The following is an 18449-nucleotide window of genomic DNA, read 5'->3' as shown; positions in this document are numbered from 1 at the left end:
GTTTTCCGGACTCAGGCTGGTGCTCAAACAAGGAGACTGCCTGGTCCATCCATGCTCCCTTCCTAGGCAAGAAAGGAAGAGCACAAACTGCCTAACTGCAGGGGACTGACTAGCCAGGGCTCTCTCACTGCCCCCCCCCACACACACACAAAGCATAGTTCTCTTTGCTTTGTACCCGAAGTGGTTCACTTGCTCCATCTAAAGGAGGTGGGGCAGGTGGTGTTGGGCTCTGTCTTTGAACTCAGGCCACATACCCTAAGGGTGAGTGAAGGTATGGTTTAGTCTAAATAAAGGGATAGGAGGAGGGGACAAACACCCTTTCAGTTAAGTTTTTGCATTGGCCAGGAGCCAGGGAGAGAGCAGTGTGACAGACAGGGGCTTCTGTCAGAGGCTGTTGAGAAGGTGTGGACCTCAGACGCATAGCATTCAGCCGCTAAGAGCAGGCCCAGAAGATTGTTTTGCAGATGGAAAAAGAAAGGCGCCTCTGAGCCTCTCCCCTTCCTTCGGCCCTCGCTGCAGTTTCTCTGAGCAGCCAGATTTTTTGGTGGTGGTGGTGGTGGTTTTTTTTTCCTCCCCCAGTTTCTTCTTGGAGCCATCGGTTTATGCTGCCCAGATGTGCACAATGAGTGGGGTTCGAGTTGCGGTTTTCCAGATGTGCTCAAATAGGAGATTTGGCGAAAGGGGAGGCCTGTCTATCTCTTGCGGCCTCCAGAATATCAAGAACCCCCAATCCCACCCAAGTACAGCAGCCACAGAGCTAGGAAAAGAGCATCTGCGCTGCCCGTGAAACCTGCCCCAAAGACTCTGAGACCCGGATGAATGTGACACACGTTGCAGACCGATCCCTTATAGCTGGGAACAGATGTTAGCTGTCTTAGATTTGGGGCCTGGAATTAGACGTGGGACTCCTTCACGAATGCACCTGGCTCCTTTCCAGGCCATGGGAGCCCTCAGTGAGCCGTTGGTTAGAGGTTTCTTGCTTGTCCTGATGCCAGACTGGGCAGGGGAGGGAGACTTGGAGCTGTTAGTGCTGTACGCTGGTAGGCGAGAACTGCTTTTGGGAAAGATAAAGGGATGAAGGCTGGAGAAAGGAAAATACGCCAGCTTTCAGGTGGAGCATTCACGGCCGTTTAGCCAAGTACCTCACAGCCTGGTACCTTGAGTCATCATGTGTTGCAGGTCTTAGGAGGTATCCTAGTGGCTGTGATTGGAAACCTTCCAACAGAAAGCAACTTTAGGGATAAAATAGTGTTTATTGAATTTATAATTCTGTTACAGTCAATCATGGAAGGGAAGTCAAGGCAGGAACTCAAAGCCACTTACCACACCCTTCATGGGGAGGGAAGAAAACTGAACGCACACGGGCCAATCCGCTCACTTTTCCTCAGTTAGCTTTCTCATCTCTTAAACTGTTTCCTGTGCAGGCGCAGGAGGGGGAGGGCATGGGGGGGAGGGAGCGTTGTCTCACCAGGGAATGGTGCCAGCCCTCCCCACCAACCTAATGGAGGTTAATTCTCATTGAAACTTACCTCCTCACCTTATAGGCTCCTCATATGGCTACTTGGCTGTGGTTTCAACATGGCACCAGGCTTCCCTTGGAGCCATCAACCAAGAAGAGAGCCCTTTGGAGATTTTTTTGTTTTGTTTTGTTTTGTTTGTTTGTTTTTGGTGGAAACAGGACTGTTGCAAATAGCATTTAGTTTTGTATTTGTTTGTTTGTTTTGCTTTATTTCTTTAACTCACAGTTGTACAGAGGCAGATCTCACACTCCTGTTGCAATGTATGTTTCCAGTGTTTGAATGAGACCCGTTTCTTTTTTTTTTTAATTTGCTCAACTGTCTTGGTCGGGTGTCTGCGTGGACCCCGGTTGGGGCTAATGCAGCTAACACTGCTGGGGCTCAGAGCATTCTTGGTCTCTGTCTTAGAGTGAACAGGTGAGCACACAGCTCCTGGGTACAAGAACCACCCGCTGCTTGAGGTGGCCTCACATCCGGACAATGCTTTATTTGCTGGTAGTCTTAGCAGGTCAAAGTCCCAAGGAGGGCCTGACTCTGGGATCACAGACCTCATGGATGCCTGCTCTTCTGCACGTCTACAAGGAGAGCCGTGTGTGGATGACCTGAACCACCCTCAGCCACCACCCTGCCTTGTGGCCTGGCCACCTGGTGCCCTTCCCTGCCCGCTTTGGGGAAGGCAGCAGACTTTAGCAGAATGGATGGGTCATCTGAGTCTGAGCTAGACAGGCTCTAGGAATAGCAAGAGAAGGGCGGGGAAGATCCCTTGCGTGCTAAGCCAGCCCTGCTGAGCGGGTAGGGACCCGCAGCCCTGCAGGGAGCACCCAGCCCCTTCCCACCTGCAGGCTCATCAAACACCTTGACAGGCTGCCCGAGTGGGAAGCCGGTGATGTCATCACCAGGCCTGAACAATCAGGCCTTTTAGGGCAGGACGATAACAATCAAAACAGTATGTAAGGGCCTGCCACGCAAGAATACACATGCTCGTTGCCCCTGGGAGGCTCCCGAAGCTGGGGTGAAGTGGGGCTTGTCACAAATACGCCTTTCTCCTTTCCTCACCAGCAGGCCAGGGAACATCGCCTAGAGAGCGAGCTTGTCTAGGTCCTCCCCTGTCAGTTTTGTGGAGAAATCCACAAGCTCCTCCACCACATATCCCAAAGAAGCCTCAACACCACGCTCAGAACTAAACCTCAGGCTGGACAACAACCCATGTGTGTGGGTCCCACTGCACAAGTCCAGGGGTGCCATGCATAAGAAACTCCCCCCAGACTTGAACCCAGATGATGCAGGAGAGTGGCCAGTGTCTTAGGACCTAGAAGAGGAGGTCTGGTGATGCTCACATGTTGTCCTTACAAATCAAGCCTCAGGCATTGTCTCCTCAACAGTGAAGCCCTCCAGACCCTTCATTCAACTCTGCTTAGCCTAGCTCTTCACCAGACGCCTAAGGGCCGGGAGCTATCTTGGTCAGTAAAATGCTATGCAAATGTTAGGATCCAAGTTTGATCCCCAGAACCCATGTTTAAAAAAAGATAGATGTATCAATAGGTACCTAGCATGTGACATCTGTGATCCCAGCACTGGGGACATGGGGATTAAAGGGTCCTGGAGGCTTACTGGCCATCCATCTAATCAAATTAGCAAGCTCTGGGTTCAGAAGCCCTGTCTCAAAATTAATATAGAGAAGATGCAGTGAGGAGAAACACTTGCTACAACGTCTGATGGCCTGAGCTCAGACCCTCAGAAGTCCTGTGATGTTGTGTCCGCTCCATGTCTGTGTTGGTGTCTGTGTCGGTGTCCGAGTCTGTAACCCAGCACTTCTCTCCGTGTGAGAGGCGGGGACAGGGAGGCACCCTGGAAGCTCCTGGGCCAGCCCTCCTGCAGTGCACAACATAACATCAAACAGAGAGAGGCCCTGACTCCAAAACAAGGTGGACAGCAAGGACTGACACCTGAGGTTGTCCTCTGACCTCCACACACATGCTGTGGCATACATGTACCCTCACATGCACAAGCATGTATGCACCATGTACACATATACTTTAAAATAAATATTTTTAGAATATAAGACAATGGTCTAGGAAAATAAGTGATGTCAACCTCTGGCCTTAACATTCACATGGACAGAAATATGAGGCCCCCTTTCCCCATACACACTCATACACATGCACGCACACACGCACGCATGCACGCACGCACAAGTACACATTTCTAAAAATAAATGGAAGAACATAGCATTTGAAACATTTTTTAATAAGATGCCTGAGACTGTGGTGTTTCTATGTATACTCTCACTCACCAACACATACATACACACACATACTCACCAGTGCATGTGCACATATGCAAACAAATACACACACACTTTCGTTGCTTCTAAAGAACAAAAACAAAGAATGAAAACCCATTTGAAACATCCCACTGCTCTCTCAAATCAGCAGAATGGACCAGAACCTCACATGATGAGCTGAGAAGGTGTAAGGCAGTTCCTGCTTCCCTGTTGGGGCTTGCAGCCAGATAACCACTTCTCTCTCTGATGGACCAATGGCTAGGTCTGCAGGAAGCTAGCAAGACCCAAAGTGTATATATACTGCAGCCTAGTAACCCGAGGACCAGCCACCCAACTTCCTCACACATATCTGTTTCCTTCCCTACCTGCGAAATAGAATGACACCTGAGAGGCCACTGGGGAGAGGGTTGGGGTGCAACTTGCTGCTACATGCAAAACACTCCCAACCATGCCCAGCCTGTAGTCACACTACACACAGGATTGATTATCTTTTTTTTTCTAGCTAGAGTACCTCAGGCTCTGTCTAGTGGGTAATCAAATACAGGAGTTTGTATCGGCCGCAGGCTGTTGCAGTGGGGTTCACAGACTCTCTGCACATCTCCTGGCATGTGCTCTGTGCTGTCTCATGTTGGAAGTCACGCTGAGCTCAAGACCTGAGAGGGTCTTAGGCAAAATGTCTGAGTTTTAGGCAAATGTCCGAGTGTAGTGGTCAATAAATGGATTTCAAGGAATACCCCTCCCCCAAATGTACCCTCTAAGCAAGTCATTCAGCATACAAGGATCTGCCTTCCAGAAATAGAGTGCTGGCTACTTAGATATAGCCCCTTGCCTTTGGCCTTGAAAGAGTCCTGGGCTTGGGCTGGGTATTAGCACTGGGGTTTCTTTTTAAAGCCACTGGAGTGTTATGGTAGGACAGTGTCATAGTGGGCAGGTGGCTAGAAGAGGTAAGCTTTGAAGTTCATCGCCGTAGGTAGTGTTGTAGGCTTTGACTTAGTGGGGAAGACTTGATTCTCCCAATCAGGTCAGCTCTCATCTTCCTGGCCAAAGCTCGCTTCGCTCCCCCACTATATTCTCTTTCCCTTTCTTCAAAGTGCAGAGCGTCACTTTGTCCATGAAGTTTCTGGATCCACCCCCTGTGCTACTTCCTTTTAGGCCCCTGCCAAGCTTCTGGGATGCGTGGCAATTGTTTGCTCCCAAGCAAACATGGCTTAGGCTTCGTCACTCAGGAGGAGAGCCCCACCTGGCCACACTGTGATCAGAGGACACGGGAGGTCCTCCAGCCCTGACTGGAAGGGTTGTCCACCTGGACATGCCTCAATGTTTGTAAGTGAGCCCACCCCCTTTTCCGCCTCCACCACCCTAAAGTCAGTGGCCACGGGATTCTGAGTATCCAGCTCAGTACTGCCTCTTATGGAAGCCTTGGGTAGGGTTAACGGCAGCTAGCCCATAAGGAGTACCCACTATGAGATCCACACACCAAAAAGAATGGAGAGCCATTGAAAAAAGTCCCCACACTGCTTTCCCACGGAACCCGAATGGATCAGAACCCCACATGAGTAACTGAGACGGTATAAGGTCATTCCTCATATGGCCCCCAGCCTGGGACCTTAAAGTGACTATCTCCCATCTATGCAAAGACCCTGTGAAGTAAGTTCCTCACCATTTTACAGATGAAGCAGTGGCTGGTGCTGGGTCAGTCTCTGGGACTCTGTATTGATTGATTTTCTCATTGCTGTAGCAACAATACCTAATAAAAACAACCTTGGAGAGGACGGGGTTATTCTGGTTCACAGTCTGAGAGAAGACAGTCCATCCTGGGTCGGTGGGGGGGGGGGTGGGGTAAGAGTGGTAATGGGACATGGCTACAGGAACTTGAGGCATCTGGTCACATTGTATCCATAGTCAGGGAGCAGCAGAATGTCTTGAAGGAGGCACTCATTTTCTCCTTTTTATTTAGTCCAGATCTGCAACCCATAGAACAGTGCTTCCCAACACAGTCAAGCCAATCTACAGACTCCCTTACAGACATTCTTAAGTAATTCTAGATCCGGTCTATCTGATTACCAGTAAGAACCAGCACAGGCTCCCACACGCATGTATCTGGCTCCTTACAGATCACACGGCCTCCAAAGGTATCTGTCTTCTACTGCGCCCGTGAAGGCAGCAAAGAGGTCACCTTTACGGCCCCTTACCACCCAAGTTCTCTGACTTGTAGCTCTGGGAGGTGAGGCTCATCTGAAGAAAACACAGTGGGTAGGCAGGAGGGCAGCCATTGGGAGGCTAGGGGAAGGAGAGCCAGGCTTCCTTCCTGCTGCCCCTAGGTTTTTAAGGAAAAGCCTAAGTACTGGCCAGTCCCTTGGGATGAATGTTCTGTGAGGAAAAGGGAAGGAGGCTATTCTTTAGCTGGCAACCTGGAAGGGCCCAGGCCTTTGCCACTGCATAGTCACCAGGTTTCAGATCAAGGAATGACAGGGACCAGCTGGGGAGTGTTTCTTCTGCCCTTGGATCCAGACCGAAGAGGCCCCGTCTGTGAATGGGCACCCCTTGACCTTGCCTGTACCTCGTTGGCACCTGCATGGGCCTGGCTGCTCCTTCTGCTTAGAGTCCGCATTTGTGACTGAGCCCAGCCTGTCTTCCCCACCCCCATCCATTCTTCCCAACCCTGGGGGTTCCCAGCAGCCTCCTGGCCCCACACAGCCTGAATTGTTTCTTTGTAACCAGCCCAGCCCTGGAGCATAGTATCCATCTTCCTCTGCCACTGCCTTCGCTTAAGTCCCGGCAGCAGTGCCTGGCTGGCCCTTACTGTCACTCATACCAGGGGGCGGGGTGGAGACAGCAGCCTACAAGGGTTGTGCTGACTTCCTCAGGCTCTTGAGGGTTTTAGGGAGCCGGCTGTCTAGAGGGAGATGGGGGAGGGGGAAGCTGGCCTCAAACTTGCTGTGAAGCTGAGAATGACCTTGTACTTCCGCAGGCCTCCACCTCCTAAGCGCTGGGATCTTTATCCACTAGGTTTACTCCGCACCCAGAATCTAACCCAGAGCCTTCTGCATGATGGGCAAGCACTGTGCAAACTGAGTTACATCCTCAGCCCCAGGGTTATCTGTTTTAAGTACCCACTACCCTTCCAAGATGTTATATTCCTTCTCCACAACAGATTAAAAAGTCCTCCCCTGGGACTTGTCCCTGCCACTGCCCATGCAAGGTAACCAGCCTCACCCCCCAAGGTGTCCCCCAAGGGCAGTCTTCGGTTTGGTAGTACCAAGTCTTCTGCCCTCTCCCCCAAAGACCCTCAGTAACCATTCCTCTGGATCTGGTCCACCCTGGGAAATTCTGACTCCCCAGGAAAAGGAAAGCAGAAATCTGAACACTCAAGCCAAAGCCAACTTTAAAGAGAGGCAGCCCTTCCTTCCACACAGACCCTTGGCTCACCTTTCCCAGGAGAGGCCTCCTCAGGGGCTGCTCCTGCCCCTGTGGTTGCAGCCTGGCTCCCTGAGAGCCACTTACCTGCCCCCAGCTGCCAGTGTCCCTATCCTGTTAACCCTTTCCTGGCCCTCTGGTCAGGTCCCCTCTCTCATGCCTTCCAGGATGCACGGCTGGGTCAGAAAGGGGACACTGCTATCCACACATTCTGCTAACATGAGAAACCCAGCAACGAGAATTTTGCTTGGCTTTGAAGGGTGCGGTGGCAGAGTTAGTCTTGTGTGTCGTCCGGTGCCCTTTTGGATAAATACTGCCTGAAATCTTGTAGCAAGTCCTGGAAAGGAAACCTCATTTTAGCTCTCCCTTCCCCAAGCTGCAAGGAAGGAGGTCAGCCAGGCCTGTTTGCCCAGGAATGCCTTTATAGAGGGCTTGGCTGTACAAAAAGACTATGGTGGGGGCCTCCTCCGAGCCATCGGCTCTCTGTTAGGTATATCTTCTCCTCCTCACAGTGTGCCATTCCTGCCAGCACATCCAGACCAGCGGTAGGCTCAGAGTTTGTCCTCTGAAGACCTTCCCTGACAGCTGAGCCCTTCCCTCCTTTCTCTCTCTGTCTTTGATGTTCATTAGTCCCCAATGAACCAGCTCAGAAATTCTGGTAGACTTTGTGGCCACTGCTGCTTTGTCAGTCCTGGAATCCCCGCCAGGGCCCTCCCTAGTCAGATTCTACAGAGCAGACACCCAGTCTGCAGAGCCCCCATGCATTCACAGTGGCCCTGGTGTCCCTGGCCTGTGTTGGTAATCAAGACAGCGGCAGATCAGGCTCTCAAAATGGAGACGGCCCCAAACACTGCCTTCACCTCACCCTTGCTGCTGATGTTGACCATCAGCCGTCGCTCCTCAGAGTGTTTCCGTCAGACTTTGCAGACATGGGTCCCCAAATTCATCTGTCTGCAGAGCTGTCCCAGGCCTCTGGTAAAGCTCCCTGGTGACTGGACCGGAGAACTGGTTCTGAGAGCCCTGGATTCAAGTCATGCCCCAGAGCCGATGCTGATGATGAGGGAGAGAGGAAGACCCCATCTATTGGCTGCCTTCCCTACCCATCTGTGCTGTGGGTGTGGAGTGTCTCCTAAAGACTCGTGCACTGAAGGCCTTGTCCCCAGCCGATCAATCCAGACACTGAGATATGATCAGATTGTAATGGCTCTGACCCCCTCTTTGTCATTACTGATGGATTCATGATTCAGTGGCATCTGGGTCAGCTGACACATACTCACAAAGGTGGGACCTAGTTAGAAGTAGATCACTAGAGACATGTCCTTGGAGGTTGTCTCTTGTCCCAGGCCCTTCCTCTGTGTTTACTTCCTAGATGTCATGTGAACAGCTTTGCTCTGCCCTGTGCTCCCTGTCATGATACTCCCCCTATGACCAAGCACAGGGAAGCAAGGTGACTACAGACTAAATCCTGGGAAGCTGTGAGCCAAAGCAAATCCATTCATCCTTCCTCCCTTCCTTTCGTCCGTCCGTCCGTCCCTCCCTCCCTCCCTCCCTCCCTCCCTCCCTCCCTCCTTCCCTCCTAATGTGTTTATGTTAAGCATTTTGTGACAGCAATGAAAAACTAACATGATGTGAAGCTGGGAATGGGAATGGATGTGTGTGCATGTGTGTTCATGTGTGCATGTGTGTGCTTGTGTGCACACACACATTCGAACACTCTCATAAAGGAGAGCTGAATTTAAAAGGGTCATGTAGGAAGGAGAGAAGGCAGAGGGACTTTAGTTTCAGCCCGCACCGTGGTCTCAGGAGCCCAGGAATGTTCAGGATACACTTTCTGATCCTAAAGCAAAGCATTGCCCTGCAGAGAAAGACCTGGCAGGATCGCAGGGTGCGGCTGTAAACCTTGTGCCAGGGCTAGGGCAGGGCAGTGACAACGAGGCTTGCCAGGGATGGAAGAATGGGGTTTCTGTACTGCTTATCAGACTTCAGCTCCAGGGCAGGATATGGAGGAAGCTTCCCCAACCTGCCTGGTGGATGGTAGGACTTTGGACAGAAAGCCATCACTTTAGACTTGACACTGGGTTGGTGGCTCCATGCCCATGCCTAGATAGGTCACTTTCCTCACCTGTGTGTATGGAGGGTGGATACTAACTGTGGACCATTAGGCAGCCACAGATCTCTTCCTCTGCATCAGAGAAGAGACACGGGGCATAGCTTGACGCCCTAGGATGATCTCTTCCTGGCTCTGGAACAGGTCAGGGAAGCTGGTCTCATTTGGTCATCATTTGGGGAGGGCAAGGAAGGGATGATGCTAAATATAACCAATGCTCCCACTGGCTATCGAGAAGACAGCAGGGAGTACAGAAACGTTGGCAGGAACTTATCCTTGAGATGTGTTTCTTCCACGGAAATGCACGCCCAGTATTTTCCTCTCCTGGAATATGAGCGCAGGGTCTTCTTGGGCATAAAACTGGTAGAAGTTTCTAGAACAAAATGTAGTTCTCCCTGTGGCTGACTGGAACAGAAGTATAAGGTCTTCTATCCCAATCAGGAACCAACACAACCTCTATATTAATGTCTTCTCTACTGCTGAGATGACAGTGACCGAGGCCACTTAGCAAAGAAAGCGTTTAATTGGGCTTATGGTTTCAGAGGATTCAAGTTCACGATGGCGGAGTAAAGGCACGGCTGTAGGAATACCTTGGAGCTCGGATCTCAAACTGAACACAGGAAGCAGAGTGCACACTGGGAATGGCACTAATGCTTTGGAGCCTCAAAGCCTACCCCCCACCCCGTGACACACCTCCTCCAACAAGGTCACACCCTTTAGTCCCAGGTAGTTCCACCAGCTGGGGACCAAGGATTCAAAGATATGACTTAACTAAACAGAGTGCACGCCAGCTAAATGTTTATAAGTTCAATTATGGTAGGGTTGATCCTTGTCTAAGAGACTCCTCGAAATGGTCCCAGGGTGCAGGGACATCGAAATGCGTATCTATATGTGGTGACAGTGTGTGAAGGCAAATATGGTATGAGATGAACCCCTCAAACAAGGTAGAGATTTGATATTTAATACTGAGTGTTATCTGTGGTGCTCTTTGCTGGAATCAGGTCCAGAGGGCCAGGGCCAGAGCTGGCCTGGTGGGCTCTCAAGGCCCCAAGTTGTGTTCTTTTCCTGGGATCCTGGGGCCAAGGATGGAGTGGCCAGTAAAGACAGGGTAGGCGCAACTGCTGGTCTGCAACCCCCCACCCCTTATATCTGTCCAGAGCTAAGGGGCAAATTCCTGCTGCGAGCAAAGTGGACAGACAGGCGTCAATTGACCAAAAAGCCAAGCATGAGGTAACCGGTTCTCTTTTCTGTCCAGTCTACCCACAACTCCTTCAGGCCCTAGGCCAGCATTGCTAGTTGATGCCCTTGAAGGTCTGCTATCAGAAGGGCCCTCCATGGAGGGACTACCCCTAGGACCTGTCCAACCAAGGTAGAGTCTTGTTCATTACCATTTTGTTGCACTCAGCCTGGCCCCGTTCCCTCCTGTGACATTGTCTCCCTTCTTTGCAGGTTGGCATTGCACATTATGAATTGCAACCATGCAGGTGCCCCATCTCCCTTGATCAGTTCTGTGTTGCCTGTGTGCCCGCCTATTCCTATTCTCTGTTCGTCATGACCTAGTCTCTGGCTTCAGCACAAAGCAGTCCCGCAAAGACAGGTCCCTAGATTTGACTCGGGTGCACAACACAAGCCCCTAGTGTCCTGCAGAGGCAGAAAGCCAGAGGCTATCACAGCAAATGCCACCCAAGCCCAGAGAAATGCAGCAAGAGCCCACGGGAAACCTGAGCCTGGAGCCACATCAGCGTCACCTCCAGATTCTGTGTCTTTACTTCCTTGTACTGTTTCTCATGTGCCGTCTGGATAAAGCGAGCTACGCCCATCTCTGAACTATAGGGAACAGGAACTCAAGGGCACAGCCTATCTCTCGGTGTTAAGAGTCTTTCGGGCATTGTTAGGTTGTCCTGTAACATGATCACCCCTCAAGATGGAGGCCAATATCTCCATGTTGTACACAGATAAAAGTCCAATGATCGACACAGACTTGTACAGCAAGATGGTGGCAGGACTTGAACCATCCCGACTCGGAGCCAGCATGTTCTCTGCTGCACTCTATCATACTAAGGACAGAGTGTGACCTGGGACTCAGGACAGGAGGGCAACAAGGAGGAAGATGTTACTCCCTCCTACGATGCTACTACCTACCTGTGGGTCCTCTTTCTTCCTTTGCCCACCACAAAGCTCCCTGGTACCAAAGAACTTAACAGGTCCCCCACTTCAGGGTTTAATAGACCCCCCACTTCAGGACTTAACAGGTCCCCCACTTTCAGACAAGACTTTTAATACATTATTCTAATTTTCTCTCTATTACTATGATTCAAACATTCTGACCAAGAGCAATTTAGGAGAGAAAATGGCTTATTTCAGCTTACAGATTACACACCATCACTGAGGGAAGTCAGGATAGAAAATCGATCAGGAACTTGAAGCAGAGACCATGGAGGAGTTCTGCCTGCTGGTTCGCTCACAGGGTCATCCTTAGCTACCTTTCTTATATGGCTCAGGATCATCGTCCTAGGGAATGGTGCTGCCGACAGTGGACTGGGACCTCCTAATCGATGAATCATCAAGACACATTGCCTACAGGCTAGCCTGACCAAAGCAATCCCTCTCTAAGATGACTCTTAAGCTGTGCTAACTGGGTCACGTACCTTCTTGTTTTTGCAGGAATCTGGCCATTGGAATTGGGATTCAAAATTTCCCAGAGGGCCTGGCTGTCAGCCTTCCTCTGCGTGGAGCAGGCTTCTCTACCTGGAAAGCTTTCTGGTGAGTGTACCAGTCAGAAAGAGAGAGTCAGAAGAGAGTCATGTGGGCTATCAACTGCTCAGTGTGAAATCCTTTTGGCAGGGTCAGGCTCTTGTTGGAAGCCATGTTGGAAACCCGTTGCGGGGCTCTGGAAATACACCACAAATGTGGGTATATGTTGTATCCACAGTGGAGACCCCAAGAAACAAGATCATTTCTTGACCCTTTGACCTTTACATGACCAGCTTGAGTGGCTATGTTCCTTTTCAAAGGCCTCTGTGGTTAGAAACCCGCAGCTCTCAGCACTGAGCACTTCCCCCCTAATAGGTCTCCTGTAGATGTCACAGTGTCCTGTAGATGACCCAGGGAGTCCTTGCATGAGCTGCTCTCATATGTCCCCATGTGGGACATGGGCGTCACACATTACTTTACTAAAACAGTAGCTGACCTACAACGTAAGCTCACAGCGCTCACATAGACGGCTAATAGGGACAATTTAAAAACGCCTTCCATTGTACAAGGCCCTGTGGCTTGCAAGTTTGTACGTGTACTTAAATGATCATGTTTCCACTTTCTACAGATTTCTTTCTCCATTGTTAGAGTCCCGCAAATAGAGGCTTTGGGAAAGAAGGGAGGTGGGTGGCCTCAGAGATTCTCATAATCTACCAAAGCCACAGCTGTCATTTCAGATCGTTGAGGCACCAGGAAGAAAGGAGGGGGAGGGGGATGAGGAGCTTTGCGGTCAGCACCAAGATCCGAAAGTGAAGCTTTTCTCCTTCTCCCTCCCAAACTCCGGTCTGGGCTTGATGTCAAAGCTACATTTTCCAGAGACGAGGCCACAGGCAGAGGTCTAACAGACCCAGAGGGCTGTCTGTCCTGCTGCTCTGTTGGTGAAAACACAAGAAGACAGGGTGTGGTATCTACTCTAAAAGATTCATTAGCCAAAGTAGGGTCTCTCCCCATGCCCATTTTTGCTTCTAGCCAGAGAGGGACTGGGATCTCACAGTTCATACAACTTGCCCTTCTTTCTGGGGAGGCTGGCTGTGGGAGATGTCCCCATCCCCGTGATACAGACAGGAGGACCGAAGCTCAGAGGCTGTGCACCTTCCCAAGCGCCCGCTTCAAGAAGGAGACCTCTACTCTTGTCCTGCTGGTGTTGTGCCTGTAGCAGGTGGTGTCTGCCTTCAGGGCCCTGGCTTAGCTCTTGCCCTTCCCGTTCTCAATGACCATTCTGTGTTGCTCCTTTGATCATAGCTCATTTGGTCCGAAGCAGTGCCTACCTCCCCTTGCTAGCTTAAATGAAGGAATTCCTTAAAAGGAGGAATCTCATCTTAAGCCACGATGGCGGTTCTGGGAGTAGAGAGTAGAGAACATACTGTCAATGCAGAAATGGCCAGGTAGGCCAGCCTCTGCCACGTAAGTGTGTAGTGTTAGCCTAACCCCTAAACATGCCTACCACAACTGGACACACCAAGACCCTTCCTAATCAGTGTCCCGCCAATCTACATAGGCATCTTTGGATGAGCAGATTGATAGCTTGTTCTACAGCTATACAAAGACTGGTTCTCATCCTTGGAAAGACATTCCACTACACAGGCTGGGATGATAGCTCAGTGCGGAGGGGACTTGCTACGCAAGCACAAAGATCAGAGTTTGAATCCCCAGCACCCATGTCAAAGCCAGATGTGACCATGTGTGCCTGTGACCCCAGCGTTGTTTGACACAAGAGGCTCACTGGGGATTGTTGGCGTCCTGCCTGGCTTCAGGGAGAAAGAGTGTGTCAAGGGAATAAAACAGTAATAGAGCAGGCACCCACATCCTCTCTGGCCTATACACACACACACACACACACACACACACACACACACACACACACCCCACATATAACATACACATGCACACATATTACACACATACTTTCATATATACACCACACACACACCACATATAACACACATGCACACATACCACACACATACATTCACATGTACACCATACACATACCACATATAACACACATGCACAGATACCACACACATACTTTCACATATATACCACACACACCACATATAACACACATGCACACATACTACACACATATATCCACATGGACACCATACTTACACACACACACACACACACACACACACAGACACCACATATGACACACACATGCACACACTCTGAACTTTTTTTTTTTTAAAAGCTACAGGGAGGATACACCTTGAGAACATTATGCAGTTGAAATAAGCCTCCCCCCTCCAAACCCATATACGATTCTGTGTATAGGAAATATCCAGAGGCAGTCAACATATAGAGAGAAAAAGATGGAGAAATTCCTGGTGACAGAGCTGGGAGGAGGGAGAAATGGACATGGCTGCTGGTGGCCATGGACTTCTTTCTAGGATAAAGACATTGGAATTGATGGTGATGTCCACTTAACCTTGTAAACTCACTAAAAAACTAGTGACTACACAGAGAATGGTACACGGGATACAAGTTATGTCCCAATCAGATTGTCAATGTCAAAGACAACATAGGCTACTCAAAGATCTGAAGGAAATAAGGGTACGAGGCTCGCAAGGAGCTGTTCCTTACAACATGGCCTGACAAGATGGCCACCATACAGGTCTGCTTTCTGGGGTGGGATCACCGGTCTGGGCAAGTGACACGTCCGCACGGGTCAGTGTCTCCGTTCCCTTCACTGCTCCATGTCTCTACCCTCCTTAGGTATGGACAGCTGAGCGGCATGGTGGAGCCCTTGGCTGGGGTCTTTGGAGCCTTTGCGGTGGTGCTGGCTGAGCCCGTCTTGCCCTACGCGCTGGCCTTTGCCGCCGGTGCCATGGTCTACGTGGTCATGGACGACATCATCCCCGAAGCCCAGATCAGGTGGAGAGCTAGTCTCAACTATACTGTCCCAAGCCCAGTCTGAGACTACCCTCTCTCTCACGCTTACCCTCTCTTCCTTTCTCTCTCCTTTGCTTACTCCCAAGATCCCTCTGCCCCTGGCCACAATTATTCCTGTCCCTCCTCTGCTTGCTAAAACTGAAATAAAGGGGAGGAAGGTGACATCACACAGTGGCATAAAGCAGGGGATTTTTGGTCCCCAGCCCCTTGACAAAATAGCTACCTTTAGATTCTCTCTCTCTCTCTCTCTCTCTCTCTCTCTCTCTCTCTCTCTGCTGGAATGAGGAGAGTGATGGCCTCAGAGGTGCAAGCGATAACCATAAGCGTGTGTTTTATTATCTTGTCATGGGGCCAGCCAGGTGTCAAGAGGGAGGGTGGGCAGGGGAGGGGCCTTGCCCGGTCTCATTCAGCTTTGTATAACAGAATAATTCTGAAGCCCATTGATCATGACAGACGAATGTCTTTAAGGAATAATAACCAGGGCCGGAGAGACAGCTCTGTCAGCACTGTACTTGCCACTCCAGAACCCACATGAAAAGCCAGACATGGTGGCATGAGCTTGTAATCCCAGCACTGGGGAGGGACAGACAGCTGGATTCCTGGTGACCTGTGCCTAGCCAGATTAGCCAAATCTGAGAATCCCAGGCCAGTAAGAGACCCTGTCACAAAAAAATAGATAGCACTGGAGGAGAAATGGCTCCTATAACCTTCCCCAACACACATGAAGAAAACATAAGAAATGCTCACTATGTTTTAAAGTGTGTGCGTGGTGTGCATGCATGCATGTGTGCGTGGTGTGTGTGTGTGTGTGTGTGTGTGTGTGTGTGTGTGTGTGTGTGTGTGGTGTGCATGGAGGTTCAAAGTCATATCCCTGGAACTATAATCATAAGCAGCTGTGATCCTACTGATACGGTGCTAGGAACCGAATTCTGGTCCTCTGTAGAGCAGCAATGCACCTAACTGCTGAGATCTCCCCAGCCCTCCGGCCAACTCCTCTTGGTTTGTTCAAGCCTGGGACTAGAGAGCTCTGGTCAAATGATTTCCCTGTGCTGCAGCCCCTGGCCATGGCTTTGGACCAGGAGGGGACGTTCACTGGGTGTTTGGTACCCAACCATCAGTGCTGCCACGGTTGGTAGAATACCTTGTTGTGATTGGAGTCATCAGCCCTGACAGGGTCATAGGAAGCAGCAGCTAAGTCTTACCGTTCTCCTTTCCTTTCTTCCTAGTGGCAACGGGAAACTGGCATCCTGGGCCTCCATCCTGGGATTTGTGGTGATGATGTCCCTTGACGTGGGCCTCGGCTAGCTCTGAGAACCTTGGGACCCCATGAAGGAAAGCACCAGACTTCTGCAGGACCATGAGCCTCTCTTCACATTAAAACCCCATTCCTTTCTCCCCTCCGTCTCCTTACCCCAGATCAGCTCTGATTACATTTTTTTTTTTTTTTGACTTTCCGTTTTGCTTTGGAGGGAGAAGCTGGTTTTCTTTGTAAATCTCAAGGTGTCATAGAACTGTAGATTTGTGTTTTGGCCACTGAGTGGAAGGAATCTTTCTTCAGTGGGTAACCCCTACTGTCCCACCTCCGGTCTCCCTTTCTAGACTCAACTTCAACACCTCAGGGTCACCTCCAGAAGTCAGCTCCTGGGATACAAGCTCTGAGCATGTTGGCCTAAGGTTTTGGAGCAGGTTGCCAGGGCCCCTAGTGCTCCTTCTCCATGGACCCTCTGTCCATCTAGGATGCCGGGACAGAAGCAACAGGAACACAGAAGCCTGCTCGCCAAGGCTGAACCAGCGTAACAGGGTCTGCTTCCTCCAGGGAGGCACGCACAGGAAGGCCCACACACCGAGAGCAGGAAGTCAGCTTGTCTCTCTCCTAAAGATGGGCACTGCTGAAGTTAGAGAAATATGGAAACAAGGGTGACCATGAACATGCAGCGCTCTGAAGAGTGCCGTGAGTAGGTTTTAAGCTGAGCCCCCTCCCCCCCACGTCCCCGCTCTTTGTAGAGGACAAGAGCAGGCACTTAGTCCTGGCTCCCAGGTCTCCTAGCTATTAATCTTGATGTGTTTATAGCCTTTGTTTTCCTGAGAGACTTGTGGATACCAGCAAATTGCAAATACACAACCCCTCATTGACTCACAGAGTCACTTAAGTCAACTCTAGGGAATGACATGCAGAGCCCGACAAGGCTTCTTCTCCGCTGGCCCTTTGGAAGCTTACAAGCCAGAGCCGCTGAGCTTCTGCAGAAGCTTTGTGGGAATCTGGCCAGCAGGCTTCTAGTGGGGAAGGAAAGGGGAGGAAGAAGAGGTATTTTTTACATTTCCTTTCTTAGAAAACTCAAAACTCTGAGGTGATCCTGAAGAATGACTGGACCTTGACTACATGCTAACCTGCTCCATCATACATGTCGCTCCACCATCTGCCCTCCCAACGCATCAGCCCTGAGCCCTCCCTGGCTGGGGAGTGTGTGGGACTCAGAGAAAAGGCTTCACCCGGGAGCCAGGCACTTGGGTACTGGGTTCTCAGTATCTGCCCTCTGTGTTTACATGTTCCGTCCATCCATGGATGGATACTGTAGTCTGTGAATGCTCAAGATCCCAGAGGCCAACCTCGGCCGGATGTGTCTGTTCTTCTGAAAGCACTTGATGATCAAAAAGACACATCCAGAGATCTGATTGGTTGAGGTTAGCTGGTTTGGTGATTGGCACGTGTGTATATTTCTATCCTTACGTCTCCGTGTGTCGTTCTGTTGCTGCAAATCACCCTTTCTGCTGGATAAGACCTCGTAACTGTGATTCATGTCAATAAAGGGAATTTTGTCGTGCATGAGCTGTGTCCTCTTCAACACCAACGCTTTCTAGCCACTGAGGCCCCTCTCCTACACCGCCCCGGCGGGCGGGAGCAAAGAGATGCCCACAGCAGGGTGAGTGGTCATCATCAGGCTGCAAAAAAAAAAAAAAAAAAAAAAAAAAAAACCACATCCAACTCCAGCTTACTTAAACAAAGGTGACTGATGGGTGGGTGTTAAGAAACTTGGAGGATCTAGTAAGAGAATTGGGCTTGGAGATGAGGTGGTTCTAAGGCAGTTAGAGATCCGGGCTGCAGCCCAATGGTATTTGGAAAACCATTAGGTGCCATGCCCCTGGTGCTGGTGACTGACTAGTGGGCAGGCCTTCTGAAACTCCCGCTCCCTCACACCTCCAACAGCATCAGGAGAATTGGGCTGTCCGGATTGTCCCCATCCTTCCAGTTCTGATTCCTTCAAGGTCAGGGTTAGGAGAGATGGTCACTCAACAGAAATTTGCGTATACATGCTGTTATACATTACATACACACACACACACACACACACACACACACACACACACACACACACACACATAGTGCACAAACATCCACCTAGAACTTGAATCCTGTGCCCATGAACTGGCTGGCCTTACCCCTTATCAGGAATCCCATTACAGTAGGTTTTCTAGA

General features: G+C 50.4%; 1 protein-coding gene across 12 annotated transcripts in view; it reads left to right on the top strand.

Annotated features, from left to right (window-relative positions):
* The window catches only part of Slc39a11 (solute carrier family 39, member 11), a 421148-nt gene extending 403350 nt beyond the window's left edge, over window positions 1–17798 (top strand). For 11 of the 12 annotated variants that reach the window (XM_063268767.1, XM_039085657.2, XM_063268766.1 and 8 more), the window contains 3 exons: window positions 11990–12088; window positions 14798–14956; window positions 16201–17798. In XM_063268767.1, the coding sequence (XP_063124837.1) occupies window positions 11990–12088; window positions 14798–14956; window positions 16201–16279 (337 nt within the window). In that variant the 3' untranslated portion in view covers window positions 16280–17798. The remainder of the gene's footprint in view (window positions 1–11989; window positions 12089–14797; window positions 14957–16200) is intronic. The other variant, NM_001013042.2, reaches the window with a different exon arrangement.
* The last annotated feature ends 651 nt before the right edge of the window (window positions 17799–18449 follow it).

Source organism: Rattus norvegicus, chromosome 10, assembly GCF_036323735.1.
Source record: "Rattus norvegicus strain BN/NHsdMcwi chromosome 10, GRCr8, whole genome shotgun sequence".
NCBI lineage: Eukaryota > Metazoa > Chordata > Mammalia > Rodentia > Muridae > Rattus > Rattus norvegicus.
Note: the sequence above shows the minus strand (reverse complement) of the source record. Positions and strands in the feature narration are given on the sequence as shown.